At 43.0% G+C, this 19208-nt stretch overlaps 1 protein-coding gene across 1 annotated transcript in view; it reads right to left on the bottom strand.

The window, feature by feature from the left end:
• Positions 1-3278: 3278 nt before the first annotated feature.
• The window catches only part of slco2b1 (solute carrier organic anion transporter family, member 2B1), a 29605-nt gene continuing 13675 nt past the window's right edge, over positions 3279-19208 (bottom strand). The window contains exons 7-15 of the mRNA XM_047379094.1: positions 16721-16851; positions 11911-12004; positions 11436-11600; positions 9105-9294; positions 8229-8373; positions 6700-6863; positions 5594-5658; positions 5264-5384; positions 3279-4435 (exon numbers count right to left, since the gene is read on the bottom strand). Of these exons, the coding sequence (XP_047235050.1) occupies positions 4258-4435; positions 5264-5384; positions 5594-5658; positions 6700-6863; positions 8229-8373; positions 9105-9294; positions 11436-11600; positions 11911-12004; positions 16721-16851 (1253 nt within the window). The 3' untranslated portion in view covers positions 3279-4257. The remainder of the gene's footprint in view (positions 4436-5263; positions 5385-5593; positions 5659-6699; positions 6864-8228; positions 8374-9104; positions 9295-11435; positions 11601-11910; positions 12005-16720; positions 16852-19208) is intronic.

Below are 19208 nucleotides of genomic sequence, written 5' to 3'. Positions count from 1 at the left end.
CGATGAACCGATCCGTTTATCTCTCAACAGGAAGACCTTCAGGCAGATTCAAAACGTTTGATTCTGAGAAGGTTTCAGCTGATTCTGATCCAATGAAGAGCAGTAAAAGCAACATGGAGACCGGAGGTGGAGGTTAATAATTAAATCAGACATGAGTAATAAAATTATTATTTAAATAAGTAATAAAATAACTCAGCTGGTCTAGATCTGCTGATATGATAAAGTTTAATATAATCCCACAGAAGCAGCAGAACAAAACCTCAGAACCAGCTTCTTTGGAACCAGCTTCTGGGGAACCAGCTTCTGAAGAACCAGCTTCTGAGGAACCAGCTTTTGGGGAACCAGCTTCTGGGGAACCAGCTTCTGAAGAACCAGCTTCTGGGGAACCAGCATCTGAGGAACCAGCTTCTAGGGAACCAGCTTCTGGGGAACCAGCTTCTGGGAAACCAGCTTCCAGAAATAAAATATTCATCAGTTCTGTTGAAAGTTTTTGGCTGAAAAGTTTCAAAACTTTCACCCAACAAACGCTCAGCAGAAGCAACAAATTCAAGCATGACTTCCTGAATCCGATCTTTAACCAAACTTTGACCACAGCTGATGTTGAACACCTGCTGCCTCTGTAGAGATCATCCCCACATCGAGTTCTCTCTGGTTTCATCTGAAGCATTTCACAGGAAAACTAAAGACCTTCTGTGGACATTGTGGAAGAACTCAATAAGCTGTAAAACCTCAGACTTCTAATGTTTAAATGAAACTTGATCCTTATGGGTTCAGAGTTGTAATCAGAACCACTCAGACCAGCTTGTGGTTTTTATGCTCTGGGCTCGGGGGCAGATTCATCGTCTCAGGCGGCTCCAGGAGAAGCCCGTGTAGTCAGACATCAGCCAGCAGACCAGGAGTCAAATAACACAGGTTTGCAGCAACAGTAAAAACCTTCCCTGCAGCACCTTCACCTTCAGCCAGAACTCCGTTTTCCACCTCATTTGGCAGTTCATTAGATTTAATGATTAGATTTAAACCAATGCTAGGCTGTTTTAAATCTTATCTGTCTGACAGATTCCAGTTTGTTCATGTAAATGATAAATCATCTTTAAACTCCAGGGTTAATTGTGGAGTACCACAGGGTTCAGTACTTGGGCCAATTCTCTTTACTATATATATGCTTCCAATAGGTCAAATTATCAGGCAGCATAGGATAAATGTTCACTGTTACGCTGATGATACTCAGCTTTACTTATCCATGAATCCTGATGAACCCAACCAGTTAGATAGACTACAAGCATGTCTTGAAGATATAAAAACTTGGATGACTTTAAATGTTCCGCTTCTAAATTCAGACAAGACAGAAGTTGTCGTCTTTGGACCGGAGTCTTTAAAAAAGAAACTTCTTAGTCAATCACTTAACCTGGATGGCATTAAATTGACCTCTGATAATAAAGTAAAAAACCTTGGTGTTAACTTTGACTAGGACATGTCATTTAAATCCCATATTAAACAGGTTTCTAGGATTTCCTTCTTTCATCTCCAGAACATTGCCAAAATTAGAAATATCCTGTCCAGGTGTGACGCTGAAAAACTAGTCCATGCATTTGTTACTTCAAGGCTGGACTATTGTAATTCTTTACTATCAGGATGTCCACAAAATGCAGTTAAAAGCCTTCAGCTGATTCAAAATGCTGCAGCAAGAGTTCTGATGAAAATTAAAAAGAGAGATCATATTTCTCCTATTTTAGCTTCCCTTCATTGGCTCCCTGTTAAATCCAGAATATAATTTAAAATTCTCCTCCTCACATATAAAGCCCTTAATGATCTAGCTCCATCATACATCAGAGATCTGATTGGTCCATATGTTCCTAACAGAGCACTTTGTTCTCAGACTGCAGGTTTACTGGTGGTTCCTAGAGTCTCTAGAAGTAGAATGGGAGGCAGATCCTTTAGTTATCAGGCTCCTCTCCTGTGGAACCAGCTCCCAGTTTTAGTCCGTGAGGCAGACACCCTGTCTACTTTTAAGGCTAGGCTTAAAACTTTCCTTTTTGATAAAGCTTATAGTTAGAGTGGCTTAGTTTATCCTGAGCTATCTCTGTAGTTATGCTGCAATAGGCTTAGGCTGCTGGAGGACATAATGACCACTTTCATTCTCTCTGCTACATTCTCCTACTACTCTCCAATTTTGCATTATTTGCTGTTATTTCGGCTTTTAACTTTATGTTCTCTCTTTTCTCTTCCTAGAAGCTACACCTGGCCTGGCTCTGTGTCTACCAGTGACACCTTTCTGGAGAGGAGAATCGTCAGAGCTTCTGCTGGCAACAACTTAATGCTCACCTTCTACAGATGATCCACATGGCTTCACATCTATCTGGGATCTTTCATGGCCGTGACAGTAATGATTTTCTAGGGATTCTGTCCCAGTGAAAGAATCAGAGATCAGGAGAGAAGAACCCAGCTTTGGACCTTAGATATTCCTCAGCTTCTCCCTGAGATCCAGTCCTGGCTGCTTTCAAGCTCTCTGCAGGAAAGAAGCTGTCAGCGATTTTGTCTCAGCCTGAATGGGTCACATTAAACAGGCTGCAGCTTGGATTTAACATCATTCAATCATCATGAGGAGGTTTGGTGAAGATCATTCTGACCTGCAGAAGTGAAATCTGTTCTGGTTCTCAGCACATCTTGTTTCTGAAGTGGATCCATGAAGCTGATTCCACTAAATACATGCAGATAGAAACACAACCAGCAAGTCCAGAACATTTGAGGTTTCTCTCTGATCAGAGTCAGACAGAACCTTCATCCAGTTCTGTTAAACCTTTGAATGTGAAGCATCTGTTGGAACGTTCCACTACCATAAAGTTTAGGTTCTTGATTTTAAGAACAATTTAGATGATTTATTTGATCAGCTGAATTATTTGCAGAAATACCTGATGGACCTCAGTGACAGAGAAGGTCAGCCCCACCTTCTGTGGCATCCCTGACCAGAGCAAGAACTCAGACAGGAGCAGGTTCTGGCATTCATCTCCTGAGGCCAGTCATTTTTTAGGAGGCAGCATTTTAATGTGTGTCGATATCTGATGCTGAAACATAATCAACATCAGTTACCATGGTGACAGACCCAAGGAAGAGGAGGACCCGCTTCATCATGGTGAAGAACTGAACCTGAGGTTACCTCCTTAAGATTCTGACCCAGCTGAGCCGTACAGAACCAACATGTTTTAATCATATTTTCTTTTGACCTGAAGCTCTGACAGAAAAACAAATGTTCAGCAGCATTAAAAATGAACAAACTTCAGTATTTTTAAAGATGTTTCCTTTAATTTCTGCAGTTTCAGCTCTGAAGTCCAGAGGTTTGTATCAGAAGACATGAGTAAAAAAATACATTCATACATGTATAAAAATAGTACAGTTGAGCCTCAAACTTTGCTTCAGCGCCTGAAAACGTGAAGCTGCAGCAGGAAAGCAGGAAAGTTTGCTCTGATTCTGTGGAAGATGAATAATTCACAGATTGTTCTTCTTCTGTTTGCGTCAGGTAGACGTCAGTCAGCCGGTACGACCCCCCACCCTTCATTTAAAGCTCTTTCGTTGACCAGCATCTAGTGGAGGGAAGCAGAAGTGCAGCCTCCTAATCCCAGCAGCCTCTCCGTCATATTAAAAAAGAGGAAAAAGTTCAGTGTTTTGAAGGAGGAAATCTGTGACTCGACATGATTTCAGTTTCTCTGTTCTCAGGTTAGCAGCTGCAGGTTTGGCTGGAAAAGTTTATTCCTACAGTCGAACTTAAGGACTGAGGGAAGAACTGGAGCACCTTCTCAGGCAGAGTTGAAGATTTCTCTGCAGGATGACCTGGGTTCAGGTCTGAACTGCTGTAAGTCTTGTTCTTTGGAGCTTATCTTCTGCTGTGATGCTTCTTTGTTCACTATGGAAACTGTGTTATAATTCTGTAAGAAAAGATCCTTAAAATCCATATAAAGATCGGCTTTCTGTTTGTTTGTGTTCTCCATCAGGTTGCAGAACAAACTGAGGTCTCTGCAAGATGGTCTGAAGTAAAAAGCTCTGCAGTGTTCTCTGTTGTCACATTTGTAAAAAACATTGTATGCACAAAAATTCACAGGAAATGTTAGCAGAAGATGTTGAGTTCTGAAAGCACATTTAGAAACAGGCAGACTGGATCTGTATACCAACACCAGGAGAATCACCGAGCAGCTTCCAGGTTCCATCAGGAACATCCTAACATTCCACTTCCTTGTTGTTCTCCTGTGTGCTCCAGGTGTCTCCTCAGGTCTTCACTTGGTTCTGCTCTTTTTCTGGAGCTTTCCGCTCTCCCACCAGCTCATAGCCTCCTTTGCTTCCTGGTGGCAGTTCATAACTTCCAGCTCCTCTCCTCAGGACCACCATGGTCAGCAAGAAGCAGAGCAGCGCTCCACAGACAAAGACCACCATCAGACCCAGAAACCTGCACACACACAGATTCTGCTCGTCAGTGTGTCATCTTACTCAGACTTTCAAACTGCTGTGAAATAATTAAAACTACTTGAAAATATTTCTTTCTTAGAAGTATAGCTCAAGCTTTAGTTTGGGTGTTGGAAGCACAGAAGGTCCTACATGGTCAACCTCTCCTACATCACAGAACCAATCAGACATCCTTAGTTTTTGAACTATTAAACCCATTTTTTAATAAAGATTAAGATTAAATAATTTTCCGAACAGATTAAAGGTTCCTTTTGCCCAGGAATCCCTCTGGACAAGACTTCTGAGCTTAGGTGAAGAGCCCACACATCCATGTTGTACCTTTGCTCAGCTGTGCTGGTTGCTGGGAGACGGAAGGAAGGGGAGGAGTTTTTCATGGTCACTCTAAAAGCAGCGTGTCCTGCTGTTAAAGAAAAACCCACGCATCGTATTTACTGACGCCTCCTTGGAGAATTAAATGGCGCTATATTAGGTACAGAAACTAAAGTCCAATTAGCCCAGAACGTTTAAGTGGAGAACTCTGAACATGAATGAACAATGGACAATACCTTTTAGACAATAATAAAGAACAAATGAAAACCCAACCCCCGGATCATAAGCTTAATGGGTTTGGAATTTCAGGGTTACAATCTGAACCATCCCTTTAGTAACAGGTCTTAAGATGCTGGATAACTGTCCTCTGAGCTGTACCAGAACCCTACAGATAAGAGTGGACCACTTAAGGACAGGCTTATTGATTGGTCTGGTTGTTGTGGTACCTTCAGGTTCTCCTGATAATCAGAATGATCTTCTAGAGGTGGATGGAGCAGTGTACCTATGTCTGAAGCTGTCCAGGTCATAGTATTGACAGGAGGTCTTCTGGCCGCACTTCTCACCCCACATGATGCAGGTGGTGTCGATGACGCTGCCATACAGAACCGGGCCGGGCATGAACGCTGCACAAAGAGAAACATTAGACACTTTTTCCTGCTGGTGGCGCCAGTGTTCACCTAAACAAGGCCAATGATAAAGATGTACATCCACAAACATCTGGTACCAGCTGGCTTCCTTCAGAGCTGACCCACTTTAGCCATGAGGTCTTTCAGAGCTTTAATGGTGCAACAGTTCAACATGCAGCAGATGCTGACTGTGATCCCTGACTCACCAAGGACTCTGAACAGCATGTACTGAACCCCCACTGCAAAGGACTTATCTTCAGCTGGTACGGTCCTGCAGAACCATGCAGACATGATGAAAAGATCAGGAAGGAAAACTTTTTCTTTATTTCATTAGAAAAACACAAAATCACCAGAGAGAAGAGAAATAAATGATTTTTAAAAAAATGTTAAAGTCCTGATTTCAACACAATTCCTGGAGCTCAAATGTCTTCAGAGACCTGCTCACTCAGAGTTACCAGAACCAGAACCAAACAAGGTGAGGCCACACTTAGTTTCTCTGGTCCTCAGCTCTGGAACAAACTCCCTGAAAACCTGAGAGATGTTTGGTTCCTTTAAATCAGGACTGAAAACACAATCAAAGAATCTGACTGATGAACTGATGAGGGGATGAAGAGTTAATTTCTTACTTTTTATGAAAATGTTTCTAAGATCTTAAAGCTTTCTGTTATTTAGTTTCTTTCATGGGATTTTAATTTGTGTCTGAATGGTGCTGACAGTATTTCCTGATTTCCTTCCAAGCATCCAGATTTTATCTTTAATCTCTCTGGTGAAGCATTCAAGCTAAAAAAAATACTTTGAAACTGATCGTAAGAAAAACATTTGGAAAATCTGGGTCGGCCGGGGATGTTCTGCTTGTTCTTCCTGTTTGCACGAGAAGCTCTTAGACGAGTCCAGACAGATCGGAGGTGCAGGAATGCTGCCAGCGAGGGCTAACAAACAGGTGTCATTCCAGCTAACTAACTAACTAACTAACTAACTAACTAACTAACTAACTAACTAACTAACTGAAGCTCAGATGTGAGTCCGTTCTGAGAGCTGGTTTGGGTTTCACTGAGATCGGATCTTTCCGCTCAGCCAAACAAGAACAGAGGAAGGACCACGTTTCATCCTGGTTTTGTTTTACATGTTGGAGTTTCTTCTGGTGGGTGGAGGACGAAGGCGCTCGTCTTTCTAAAGACTCTTCATCAAATGTTGGTTTCAACAATAAAAAAACGTTTCTGAGATTAAAAAGTCAAACTTTCAGGTTGTTGCTTTTATTGCAGCTGAAACATCGCCGTGGTGATGAACAGGAATCAGGAAGTGGTTTTCCTACCTGAGGATCATCATGTAGGACGGCGTCTGGGAGAAGGAGGTGATGAAGCTGGTGAGAGCCAGCAGGGCCATGAAGGGCAGCAGGAGGTGAGAACATCCGCTGCCGCAGGTCCCGGGACGGGCAGTTCCAGAACCATTATTGATGCACCGACAGTCGGTGAAGTTCTACAGAAAAAGACAAATGGTCGCTAAAATGTTAAGGTTTCCATGGTAACATTTGTTATCCTCATCAGCAGATATGTCTTAGAGCTTCATCACTGGTAATGCTCTCTAGATGTTTCAGACTTTCTTCATGCACCAGAAGGTAATGGACCCATAGCAGCAGAAGGTGCTCATCTTACAGAAAATTATTAATAAAAAACAAAAAGATCAGTAAAAAACATGACGCTTTCTAAAACGGAACCAAAGCTACAGAGACATGATCCGTTTTACACTTCAGAGGTTCTTTTAAACATCTGGGATGAAAAAGGATTTTTGTCATAATCTCCAAAGTTCTCATGGCAGCTGGTTCTGGACTTCTAACCGTTTCAAGCCTGACTGGACCCCCTGGCACCATCTTCCATAACATCCTTCTGGACAGACTGTCTTCTGTTAGCACCTCACCTCTCCTCTGGTTTCACTCTTATCTGTCTGGTTGCACACAGAACTTCAGCTCAAGACCTTTAAACCAGAATCCTTTTCAGAACCTCTTTCCTCAAGGTTCTGTCCTCAGTCCCCTCTTGTTTATCATGTAGATCTCGTTACTCTTGGGATATATTCCATAAATTCAAAAGTAATTTTCCACCCACCTTCCTCCCTCTGCGAACTCCAACTCCTCACATCACAACTGAACAGCATCATTTAAACCTGGGGTTAAGCTCATTTTGTCATCATAAAAATGTTATTATTATTGTTAAAATGAGTAACAGATGATCTTAGTTTTATGTATTGTAGACATGGAGCTCATTTTAGTTGTAGCAGTGAATCTGACAGATTTCTTCTACAAGGTAGGAATGTTTGGAAATCTCAGAATCTTAAAACTGGAGAATTTGGTTCATTTCTAAATTTGGATCAAAATTAATTTGATTGTATATCTGCTTCAGGAAGGACATAATTTTACAGATGTTATTATATTTTATTATCCCATAGTGAAGAAAATAATCAAATAAAATCAGTCCTCATACTGAACTGATGAACTTAACAAGTACGACAGCATTACTGCTGTTACCTGCTCCTCAGCCAGGCTGAAACTGACTGTGCAGGTGAAGAAACCTCCAACAGATGTTGGTCTGCAGATCATCACAAGATCATGGAGGCAACAGCTGATACCTGAGCTGGTAATTTGGGTCTAGTGTGGTCTGATCTCCTGGTGTGATGGTCGTGGTGATGTGTTGCTGACATAGTGAGTACTGTTAGGGGAGCTGCACTCTGAGAGGACGCTTCCCAGATTTGTTTAGATTGAACTATGTTCTGATGGTTTGGATGGTTCTGATGGTCCAGTGCGAAGCTGGAGTTACTGAATTAATAGCTGATGACATAACTACATTTTACCGTGATTTTATTGTTCCCGTCCGTTTGTCTGGACAAACAGCCAGCATGACAGGGAGACCTGAACTCCACACCATTTGAACCGCAGATGGGATTGAACGCATCCGCAGGACAGGGACAGTCTGAGCTGCAGGACAGGAAACTGGACCTGGAAACACAAAGACACAGAGACTGTTTCACATTTCACTCAGCTGGGATCAGCACAGCAACCACACATGGATGTGTTTCCAGATGGGAAGTGGGAATGCCGCGAGCCCTTATGGTTGGGTGGGGCTTTTACCATTCATGTGCAGCACTGATTACAGATATGGGACACCTGAGGACCTGCTAAGGATCTCAGTCTCTTTAAACCCTGACTGCCAACCAACCTCTCTCTGCTCTTCTCCACAGGCATCACAGGCATGCTGCCGTCCACTGATTTTATTGGCTTTCACTCTTCAGATTAGAAACCTTGACCTTAGTTTGTGTTGAATAAATGTTAGAACTCTCTCTTTTTGTTGTGGCCATTGAACCGGGCCCTAACAGAGAACTTTAGAACCAGCAGTAAAAGCCCAGAAAAACAAAAACAACAGAGTCTCCTAAACATGCATGAATAACGACATTATTCCAGTGTGTGGGGCCACATGAGTCCTTCATATTGTTCATTTCCTTCAGCTGATGGTTCCTTCATAAACTCTCATTTGAAGCCTGATCTAACAGTCAGCAGTGGATAATTTTCTTGGTGTTTTCTGTTAGTTTCTCAGTTCTGAAATAAAAATAAAACATTAGCTCGTAAAAACCTGCTAGATTACGTTCATGTCAGTTCCCTGTTACATGCCCTGCAGGATCTGATCCATCCAACCCTGCAGCCGGTCTCTTGGACCCTGATGGTGCAGCTACCTCTCAGGATAGATCCCGGCGACTGTCTTAGTAGAGCAGCCCATGAAGAGCATCGGCAGGGCGGAGAACATGCAGAGCAAAATGACTCCTGAACACAGCTTGCTGGCACCGCTGACCGACACGTTAAACCTGCGCATCAGAGCTCCACCCAGGACGATTCCCAGCACCGCCAGCGGGATCCCGACTCCTCCTGAAACAGGAAAGTCCACAGATCCAGTTACACTAGAAGCTAATCAGCTAACCATGGCTGATGTGATTGGACAGACTTGAAGGTTATAATTTAATTTAGAGCAATTCAAACAAAGTATTAAGAATAACGTTTCTGCAGTGACTCTGATGCTGTGTTTTGTAATGGTGCGTTCACACCAAACACGATTTCTGCGAATTTTTCTCCTCATTTGTGTGCTTTTGCCCGCTTGACATTCCGCGTGAACTCCGCGTTGGCATTCGGCAACAAGCGGCAACGCTTCGCTGCGTCTTCAAATAGGAGCAGCTTCCATCTGCTGCTTGCTGGTTTCAACTGAACATGCTGGACATGGATTTCACGGATAATCACGGTGTTTTACTTGTGGAGAGCCGAAAAACGCCGCCGACATCAATGTCCCTGGGTTCACCAGATTCTTCAGGGACGGGAACAGTTCGGAGAGTACCACCACCTACTCCAGGAGCTGCGTCTGGATGACGGTCGATTTCAGCGGTACTTCTGTCTATCCAGGACCCAGTTCGAAGATCTGCTGCCCCGCGTTGGGAGACGAATCGGCCTCCGAGACGCCAACTACCGGCGACCGCAGTGAAGCCAGCCCGAAGCCGGACACCCGACACTCAAGCTCCGCGGAGCCAGCGGCATCCAGCCCACGGCCGATCTGAGTCAGGCACCAAGATTTCGGCTAGCTGCTCTCTGTTGCTCCCTCTTCTGACACGCGGTGGTTCACTAAGGACCATCAATAAGTTTCCGTACCAAACAATCGTGGAAAATCTGAGTGCCTGAATCGGATCAACCGTGAGCTAGATGCCGCTAACTCCGCGGAGCTTGAACATCCAACTTCAAACTAACTTCACCGCGGTTTACCGGCACTGTATCCCCGCCACTGAACGCCTGTCCATCTGTCTTCAGTGAGTAAATAAATCTCAGCTCAGTAAAAAAAAACAGCCGATTTTTAATGTCCACATCTCCTAAATATAAGATATTTGTGCCTGAACATAACCAGGTCCTTTCTGTACTTGTCTCAGTAAAAGTAATTAGTTGAATCAAACAACTCTGGCTTGCCGCACACCGCCACTATGATCTGGTCCTCCATCATTGACAACGGCTTCTTCTCCGCTTTGGTCCTTCACCCTACGTCACAGCCACATCCCTGTCCCTGATTGGTTGACGCGAAGCGAATTTAGGAAAAAGTTCCGATTTTTCAACTCGTCCATCGCGCCGCCCCGCTCCCGCTTCGCGTGCCGCGCCTTCCACGCCGCACCCTCCGCGTCCTTTGCACCGCGCCGCTCCGCTCCTGAACGCGCCTCTACATAGGGATAACATGTAAATTGGCCGCTCCTTTCGCAGAAATCGCGTTTGGTGTGAACGCACCTTAACAGTTATGTTGTTTCCAGGAGAACATTTTAAATGTTTTTATTAGGAAATCCATCTGGTTGAGGATCTCCAGCTAGGTTCCTCCTTCCTAACTCCAGTAAGTCTCTCTGTCCTACTGGAAATCACCTTCTGGACCAAATTCTGACCGGTGACCCTCTTTTATCTTCTCAGTGCTTTGAGGTGATCATTATGTCCTCAGTGGAGGTTAGGATCTGAGGATTTTCCTGACCACAGGTTAAACACAACCACGTTTGTTCTGGTGACACAATGCTCCACCATGCTGGAAAATCCCCAGATCATCGTTGTTGGAAGAACATACTCTTGGAGGACGTTTTGATCCCACGTTTTGACCACAGCGGGATACTTGAAGGGAAAGCCACCCCACACATGTATTGGATCAGGTTGGCACCACACTGGACTCATGGTAGCTCTCAGCTTTTCTTCTCCAGATGTCCAAACCAATCAGTAGGAGGACCTCATTGGAGCCTCTTGGACACCCTGCAACTACAATGTTCCCAGCTTCATTTCCTGCATGTGAGGCCGCTCTGTTGCAGCTTTATTGGTATCACACAGAGACATTTGCTTCTGTTTTATAGGAACCAGTGTTCTGATTGGACCAGTGGATCCCTTCACAACTTCACCTGAGCTGACAGGAAGCTCATCCTGGCGAATTAACCTGCATCTGATCACTGCAGAAAAACCTGAAAACATGTAAATTCACCCCAGACGGACATCTGCAGAATTGTGCTCACCTATCATCATGTTGGAGAAGGAGATGGTCTGGCTGAACTGTTTCTCGATGAACTTGGCCATAAAGGTGGCGAGGCCAGACAGCAGTGCCGCCAGATTGACCTGTCCCAGGACCACCAGCAGGTAGATGGGGCTGCGCAGCGTCCGCAGAGCGATACGGGGGAAACCTAAAGAATCGCATCGTCTTTAGTTTCATTTCTCAATGTTTGACCGCTTATGTTCCTGCTCAGAATCACATGTGAACTCCTCTGATTTCATTTCTAGGCCAGTTATCTGGAAAATGTTGATTTCCCAACAAATCTCAGCAAACCGGCACCATCTGTGGTTGTTCTTTGTGTTTATTGGTTCTTAGCCAAACTGCATGATGGTTTGAGCATTGAAGGAAGCATTTAGCAGCTGTTGACTTTATGTCAGCAAGATGAATCAGACGCTGACCTTGAGTCAGACAGGAAGCAGAAGCAGAAAACTGACTCTTACTTTTAAGGAACTGAACGAGGGAGAGCTCCCTTATTGGGTCCTGCTGCTGCTGAGGTTTGCAGTCCGATCTGGACTCCACGTCGTCCGCTTCGTTCTGCACAAATATAGAGAGGAACATTACATGATGGAGCAGTTTTGTTCTGCAGGATCTGAAACCTCCTGCTCTCACTGCTTTAAATAAATCTCTCTTGTCTCTGAGTGTGAGGTGGCTGCTTCCAGGAAAAGTTTGGATTTATTTAGTCTGAGTCACCGAGTCCAGCTTTGAAGATTTAGATCTTTCCTGTTCAACTTTATGCTCCTCTGTTACTGAAACCCAGCAGATGGTTTATGAAGACTGACTATTTTGATACATCATGTAGCTAAAAGTATTCACTCCTCTGCCTTCACAGACACACAGGATGAATAACAATCCATTCTCAATCCAGAAGGTCTGGTGCGATGTCAGCCCATCTTTGCAGCTATAACAGCTTCAGCTCTTCCTGGAAACCAGCAGCAGAGGCCAGAATCCAGTTTATCCAGCAAATCTGATTGTTTACAGTCCGGTCCAAGGTCCAATTGGAGAAACTGCCTAAATGTTCTGAGGCCAGAGAGCTGAGTGAGGCCTTCTGCCAGTCTGCGGGTGACCCTGCTGGTACCAGCTGTACGTCCAGATCTTTCTGGTCTGCAGAGTCAGGAAGGTGGGCGTGTGGGAGCAGAGTTTCATCTCAGAGGTTCACAGCTAATGGACCACTGGTGGCTGAGTTGGAGATCATTCCTCTACTACCTTCTTCTCCAAACTGTACCTCAGGTTGGTTATGTAGAAGTCCAAATAATGTAGGAGGACCTTGAACTAAACCTTGAACAAAGACCGATGAGGTTAAAGCTTTAATCAGCTTCAATTAGTTTGATTTCCTGTTTATTTAGGTTTTGTTTCTTTAATGAATGAATCATTAAAACATGTTTGTGGGATTAATAATGAACAAATTAATGGTTGGGTTCTGGAAGTTCTAAAACATTCTTTCACTTTCAGCTGAAACGGCGATGTTGTGATTCTGAGAATAAATATATTTACTATTCGTCTCATTTCTTCTTATAAAGCCTGAAACTGATAATCAAAAACTTAATTCTTCAGATTAACATTCAAAGAAAAATATATTTTATTTAATGAAACAGATAAGATGCAATGGTTCTGATCCATTAACTATTCTCTACAAGTCTATTAGTTTATCTCTGGAAAATAATTGGGCCTGTTTGCCTTGTAAAGCTCCTGGTATTACATGGGCTCAGACACATTTCTCTGAAGGTGGTTCTGAACAACCAACTGGATCTCTGTCAGTAGTACAGAACCACAGCTCATAGAACAGCAAACCTGCTGAGCGAAGCCAAGACTTTCTTGGTTTCAGTTTTAAAATCAGGTCAGATTTCAGACAATAAATAAATCTCTGAATCAAGCATTGAGTTAATTTTCATTAACAGCAAAATTATTATAAAAGTGTTTGAACAGGAAAATCTACATGCAATGAACCAACAATGGGCTAGAAGGCTGATCCAGACCCTTGTTCTGGTCTGACAATCTGATCAGAACATTCCTGAAGACATCCCATCCACAGGTTTCCTTTGCTCTAATTTAAACAAAGAAGGCAGAACTTCCTTCCAAAGACTTTAAGCCAACCTGGAGGCTTCAGATTATCTCGTCCAACGTGAACATTGAACATCACGTTTAGTCACTGAATCATCAATATTGTTGAAAACCAGCTCATTTTGATCATTTTAGGACTAAAGCCCCATAAATGATCTGTTATTAACCCTGATTCTCTGAAATGTGTGTCTGCTACTATGAAGTGAAAAACCTCAGAGACTTTATTTCAGGTCAGTCCTTCTGAAAACCTCTTCACTGATAGTGGAGACCACACCAGGTTCACTAGAAGCAGATCCTTTTCTGGCTGGAGTTCTCAGAGTCTAAAGGAAACAGTAAGCTACCTCATGCAAACAAGAGGAACTGTTTCCTTCACAGAGGACAAAGACCCCGCAGCACTCTCCTTGACCTTCATGACCCTTCACGACCCACCATGACTTCCACCTCTTAGGACTTCCAGTAAAAAAAAACATTTCCAGTTCTATTTTCCACATCCTGAAGTCGTCATCCTTCAACCTCGCTACACTTTATACAGAAGGTCAGCACTGATCATGCCATGCAGACCTGTGATCATGCCTGCTCCAGCTCAAGATGCAGCTACATGCTAGCATGATGATACCACCATGGCTACCATGGCGTTGCTCCTGCTTTAAATTCTCAATGAACTAGCCATGCTGATTGATCCACACTGGGCCCGCATCATGGAGCAACTACCACCATGCTCCAGCAAGGAACTTGACATGCTCCCCCCTCATGTTGAGGTTCTTGAAAAACATCAGTCAGGAAGTTATGTTCAGGCATAATAATTGATCATCTCTGATCAGTGAGGTTCAGGTTATATTCTGAAAATCAGAAATATTCCAACTTTTTCCTGTTCATTGAATGCATCAGGTTGTTACTTTCTTCAATCTACAGAAGCTTAAACACTCTGTGTGTGTGTGTGTGTGTGTGTGTGTGTATTGACACACTCTTATTTTTAGTAAAAATGACATACATGTTGGAAACATGAGTCCTGATGAAGAAATTGGATCATCTTGTAACTGAACCATTTTCTGCTGGATTTAAACGACCTTCTCTGTCATGGGACCTCCAGAACATTTTCCTTCCACGGATCTTTTTTGTTATGTTTTACTGTTGAACTGAAACATCAAGACATGAGTTTAGATGTCTCTTCCAGTTAAGAAGATCTAAACCAGCAGATCAGACCTAAAAGAAAACAAGAGATTCTGGAGCCTGATCAGTACTTAAAAGACTTAGAGAATCTTCCTGGTATGTTTAATGAGGAGGCCACCATGATCTCAGGAAAACCCAGAAGATTGTACCACAGGACATCCTTATTCTGGCAGATCTTTTTGCCCTGCAGCAGGTCTTCATTCAAAGCTTTTAGTTATTGGTTGATTTTTAAAGATGAACTGAAGTTTTATTTGTTTGCCATAATTTTATCTCCTGAACAGCTCATGGTCACACTGCAGAGGTCATTTATGTTGTATGATTCTTTTGGCAATAGTGGCCTTTATTGATAGTTAACAGACAGGAAATGGGCAGAGAGAGAAGCGGGAAGACATGCAGCAAAGGTCACAAGGTCGAGTATTGAACCCAGTACAGCTGGTCAAAGACTACAACCTCTGAATATGGGGCGCCTGCTGTAGCGCTACAGCACCAACGCCCCAGCGAGGTCATTTAGACAATAAGACTCAAACCACTGGTCTAAAAGTAACGCAAAACCAGAAATGTGGAATAAAAACGTTAGGACCCAGTGAAGCTCACTGTTCAATTACACAAACCAGCTCTTAAACTCTCCCTACCACGATCCAGGCCCCTGAAGAAGATAATAAAATGAAAAATTAGACTCCTTACTTTAAAAGGTGAAGAATTAGCTAGTTCTGATAGAGTCTCCCACTGAGATGCGACTGATCCCACCATCATTTAGATCTCAGGATCCTGAGGAGTCACCTGATTTATGGAGTTTACTCCTCCTGCCAAGAAGCTCTGCTGCTCTGGTAACTTTCTCCTGATGTTGGTGGATGTGCAACATTTTCAGGTTGGTTCTTATTTCTGCTCCCAGTGAAATACCCAACAGCTGATGCTTTTGTTTCCAAACATAAAGGCAATTGTTTGAGGTCAGTGAATGGAGAAGTTATGATCTTCAATGTTCCTAATTACTCTGTGCTGGTCTGAAGATAAAATGTTCCCCCTGGGTGCATCTTCCAAATTCTGCTCTGGAAGCTAAAGAAAATTGAAAGTTTGCCTGCTCTTTCTTTCCCTTGAGGGTTAAACTTAAACTCTGTGGAGCAGTCTTCTGGACATCTACGTCATTTAACAGATTAAACATGTGCAGTTTTGTCTTTTCTTGTTAACTGGGTTGGAGCCAACGCAAACCGAACCCACTTTACCTCAACAAGTTGCAACAGGAATGAGCTTCACAAACAGGAGGTTAAAGTCCTCATCAGATCTAATAACTTCACATCACTCTCTGTGTGCAGAAACATTGTTGCTCTAGAGGTTAAAAGTCCTTCATTTCCTTTTTTCAACAAACTTGACCCCTTCTTTTTCCTGACCTCAGCAGATCATCATCACTCAAAGACGCTCTATTTCAGATTAAGTGTCATCATGGAAATTGGTTCCTTTAAAATGTGTTTTAAGAAAGAAAATGACTCTGCCTTCCTGTCACTGACTGATGATCTACAGACTGCTCACACACATTACATGTACATTTTATTGTTGTTTGCTAGGAGTTCAGCAGTACTTGTATTCACTGTGAGCTATTACCATACAGAGGAAGCCCTGGTGGAACCGGATGGACGGGATAAGCCTTGAGCTGCTAAACCCTCTGGACAATGACGAGCTACATGCCTCTTCAGTGTCACATGGAAGACCGGAACAAAACCCATGCATTGACAGATCAGGGTGTAGGTCCCTATTATTTAGGAAGAGGACCAGAGAGCATGTTCCAACTATCAAAGGACCACATTTCAAAAAGGGAGAAATAATAAACATTTGCAGATCTATTTTGAGGTCAAAGATGAAACACCACCAACTAAGCTTTCTCTGCCCCTCATTGTTATAATATGCCAATACCAAGTTTATGGTTTGATGTGATGCAAAGAATATTACATAGAAGGCAGACATGATGTTAGGTTCTGAGATGAAGCTGCGGTGGTATAATTCTTCTAACATCTGGTAAGCCTGACTCACCTCTTTGGGCATCTCTCTGGGAAAGAACAGGTATGGCAGCGCAGTGAGGAAGAGGAGGCTGGAGGCCACCAGGAAGCCCAGCCACCAGGCCCCGACCCAGCGAAGGTCTTTGTGATCCAGCTCAATTTCATCTGAACAACAAAGAAAAAACAAAACTTACATCTAATTTTAATATCTAAGGGAGAGTTTTATCTTGGCAGCACTGTTTGTAAAGACCTTCTATGAATATTGGTAACCATATGTAGGAGCCTGCAACCGAAGATATTTAAACTCAAACAATCTGTTATTCTTATTTCACCAAGAAAGAGGCTTTCATTTATTCTCCCATATGATCAGTCAGTCACAGAGAAAGAGACAATATATTAAATGATGAGCTGTAACTTTAAACAGTGTTGGCGTCCCGTCACCGTCCACTGAGACTCTTAATGGGAACTTCACCAGATGATCAGAACCTGTCCAAACTCGTCCCGTACATAACAGAAACAACGCTCCAGGTTTGACTCTTTCAGGACCTTTTGTCTCTACAGAAATCAGATTTCTGTTCTTGTTGTGGTTATTTACACTCGTCAATCTGATAAAGAACATAAACCAGTTGTTTTTAATTCTTTGTATTTATCTATTGTTGACTACCAGTTGAATCAAATCTCAAGGCACAGTTAGTCCCTTATTTCCTCCAGTTTCTCTTTTAACATTACGGTTCCTGTTTGTGAATGCTTCCAGCTGAGGTGAGAAGAGCTTCTTTCAGGTAAAACTTTAAAAGCTTTTTACAAAGTCCTGTTTAGACGCCCTATTTCTATCTAAAAATCAGAGGCACTTGGACAGTTTGATTTCAAAGTCTAGGTTCTGGAGGAGCCCAACACCATACTGGATGCCATTGATCACAAACACAAGTTTTAAGGGTGGAAAAACAGATCATATTTAAACCAAGAGCTAGACAATTAAATACAAGCAGATCTGCATAAAGAACAACTTTAGTTATAAGACCTTTCAGTCACAGGTCAACAAAACAACAAAAAGAAATATTCTCAAAAGTTGGAGGCCGTGACAGTTCAAAGTCCCCAGTTCCTACTGACTCAAAAAGGGATGTATGGGCAGTTCTCCACAGAAAGGTTCTTGTATCAAGGGTAGCTCGCCATCATAGACTCCACAGGAATGGAAATCTTCCCCCCAAAAAAATCTGACCTTGGTTTTTAAAGTGTAAATGGTTCCAAAGGTTGTTTTTAGGATGCACATCAGGTGTGGTTGGTAGCACTGAACTATCACATTTGGCTGTATAACGCTAATTGTGTGTAGAAAGGGATTTTTTCCCAAAAGCTTCTCAAACAGTTTCAGTCTGATGGAGGAAGTGAGGAAAACAGGAAGTGATGTGACTTGCTGACATGAGCCTTGGATTTTGGACTTTGACCTCTAAGGGGTATCTGGTTCTTGGGGGAGTTCAACAAAAACAAACTGAAGAACTGGGGAACATTAGAACATTAGCAGATAATTGTGCAGAAACATTCACAGACATCAACAAGAACAAAAAGAAAAAACACATTGAAAGCCGTGGTTGTTGGTAGTTTTTCTCGAAAGCTTATGAGAAAAAGATTTCCTAATCATATTCAGCAGAGCATGATGCTTGATGCTTTGCTGAATTGATCAACTGCTATAAATGTACTTGTACTCGTCATCTTCTGCTTCATCGGAACCGGATCGCAGGGGTAGAAAAGCCATACTTCCCTCTCCCAAGACACCTCCTCCAGCTCCTCCGGGGGGAGCCGTAGGGGGAAGGGATGCAAGAGCCAGTTTAATTATCCGGAGATCAGATCGTCGAGGTCTCCACCTTCGTCCGTTGCCAGATCCTCTTTGCACCTGTCCCTCATGATTTCCCCTGCAGGTGATGGGCCCAATGTAGGATGACCTTGTGTCTCTCGTTCGGGCTTAGCCCTGCCGGGTCTCGCAAGGAGCAATCCAACCAACCGGGCGCTTACCCAGGAGTCCTGACCCCAGGCCTGGCTCCAGGGTGGGAACCCGGCTCTCTCCCTGCGTCTCTTTCTTTTATGTCTGATCCTGAACATTTTCTGCACCAGTACAGATAATAAATACGCTGTGGTTTGTCTGGACTGGGACCACATGTTCTATTCATGAAAACTCTGGATCTGCTGAAATGATTTTTACTAGGACTGATTCCAGTGTGTAATGCTCTTGCAACAAAAGTTTCCCTGACAAAGAAATTCAGAAAAACTCTGAAAGACTTTATAAAAATCCAGAACTGTGAGATTAGACCAGTTTCCTACAATTACAGAAATGTTTGGCTGCTGCAAAACCTACAACAATATTGTAGCAAATTAAGTAATGAAACATTTTAAAGCACAACAAATTCTGACGTTCAACCATCAAATTCAGACATAAAAACCTTTTAACAGCTGCTAGATCTTCAGCTCAAGACAAAGACTTTACCACAACCTAAAAACTAGGACAGCCATCCCTTATATTTTTTATAGCAAGC

The sequence above is a fragment of the Girardinichthys multiradiatus genome, chromosome 11 (assembly GCF_021462225.1).
Source record: "Girardinichthys multiradiatus isolate DD_20200921_A chromosome 11, DD_fGirMul_XY1, whole genome shotgun sequence".
NCBI classification, from domain to species: Eukaryota; Metazoa; Chordata; class Actinopteri; order Cyprinodontiformes; family Goodeidae; genus Girardinichthys; species Girardinichthys multiradiatus.
Note: the sequence above shows the minus strand (reverse complement) of the source record. Positions and strands in the feature narration are given on the sequence as shown.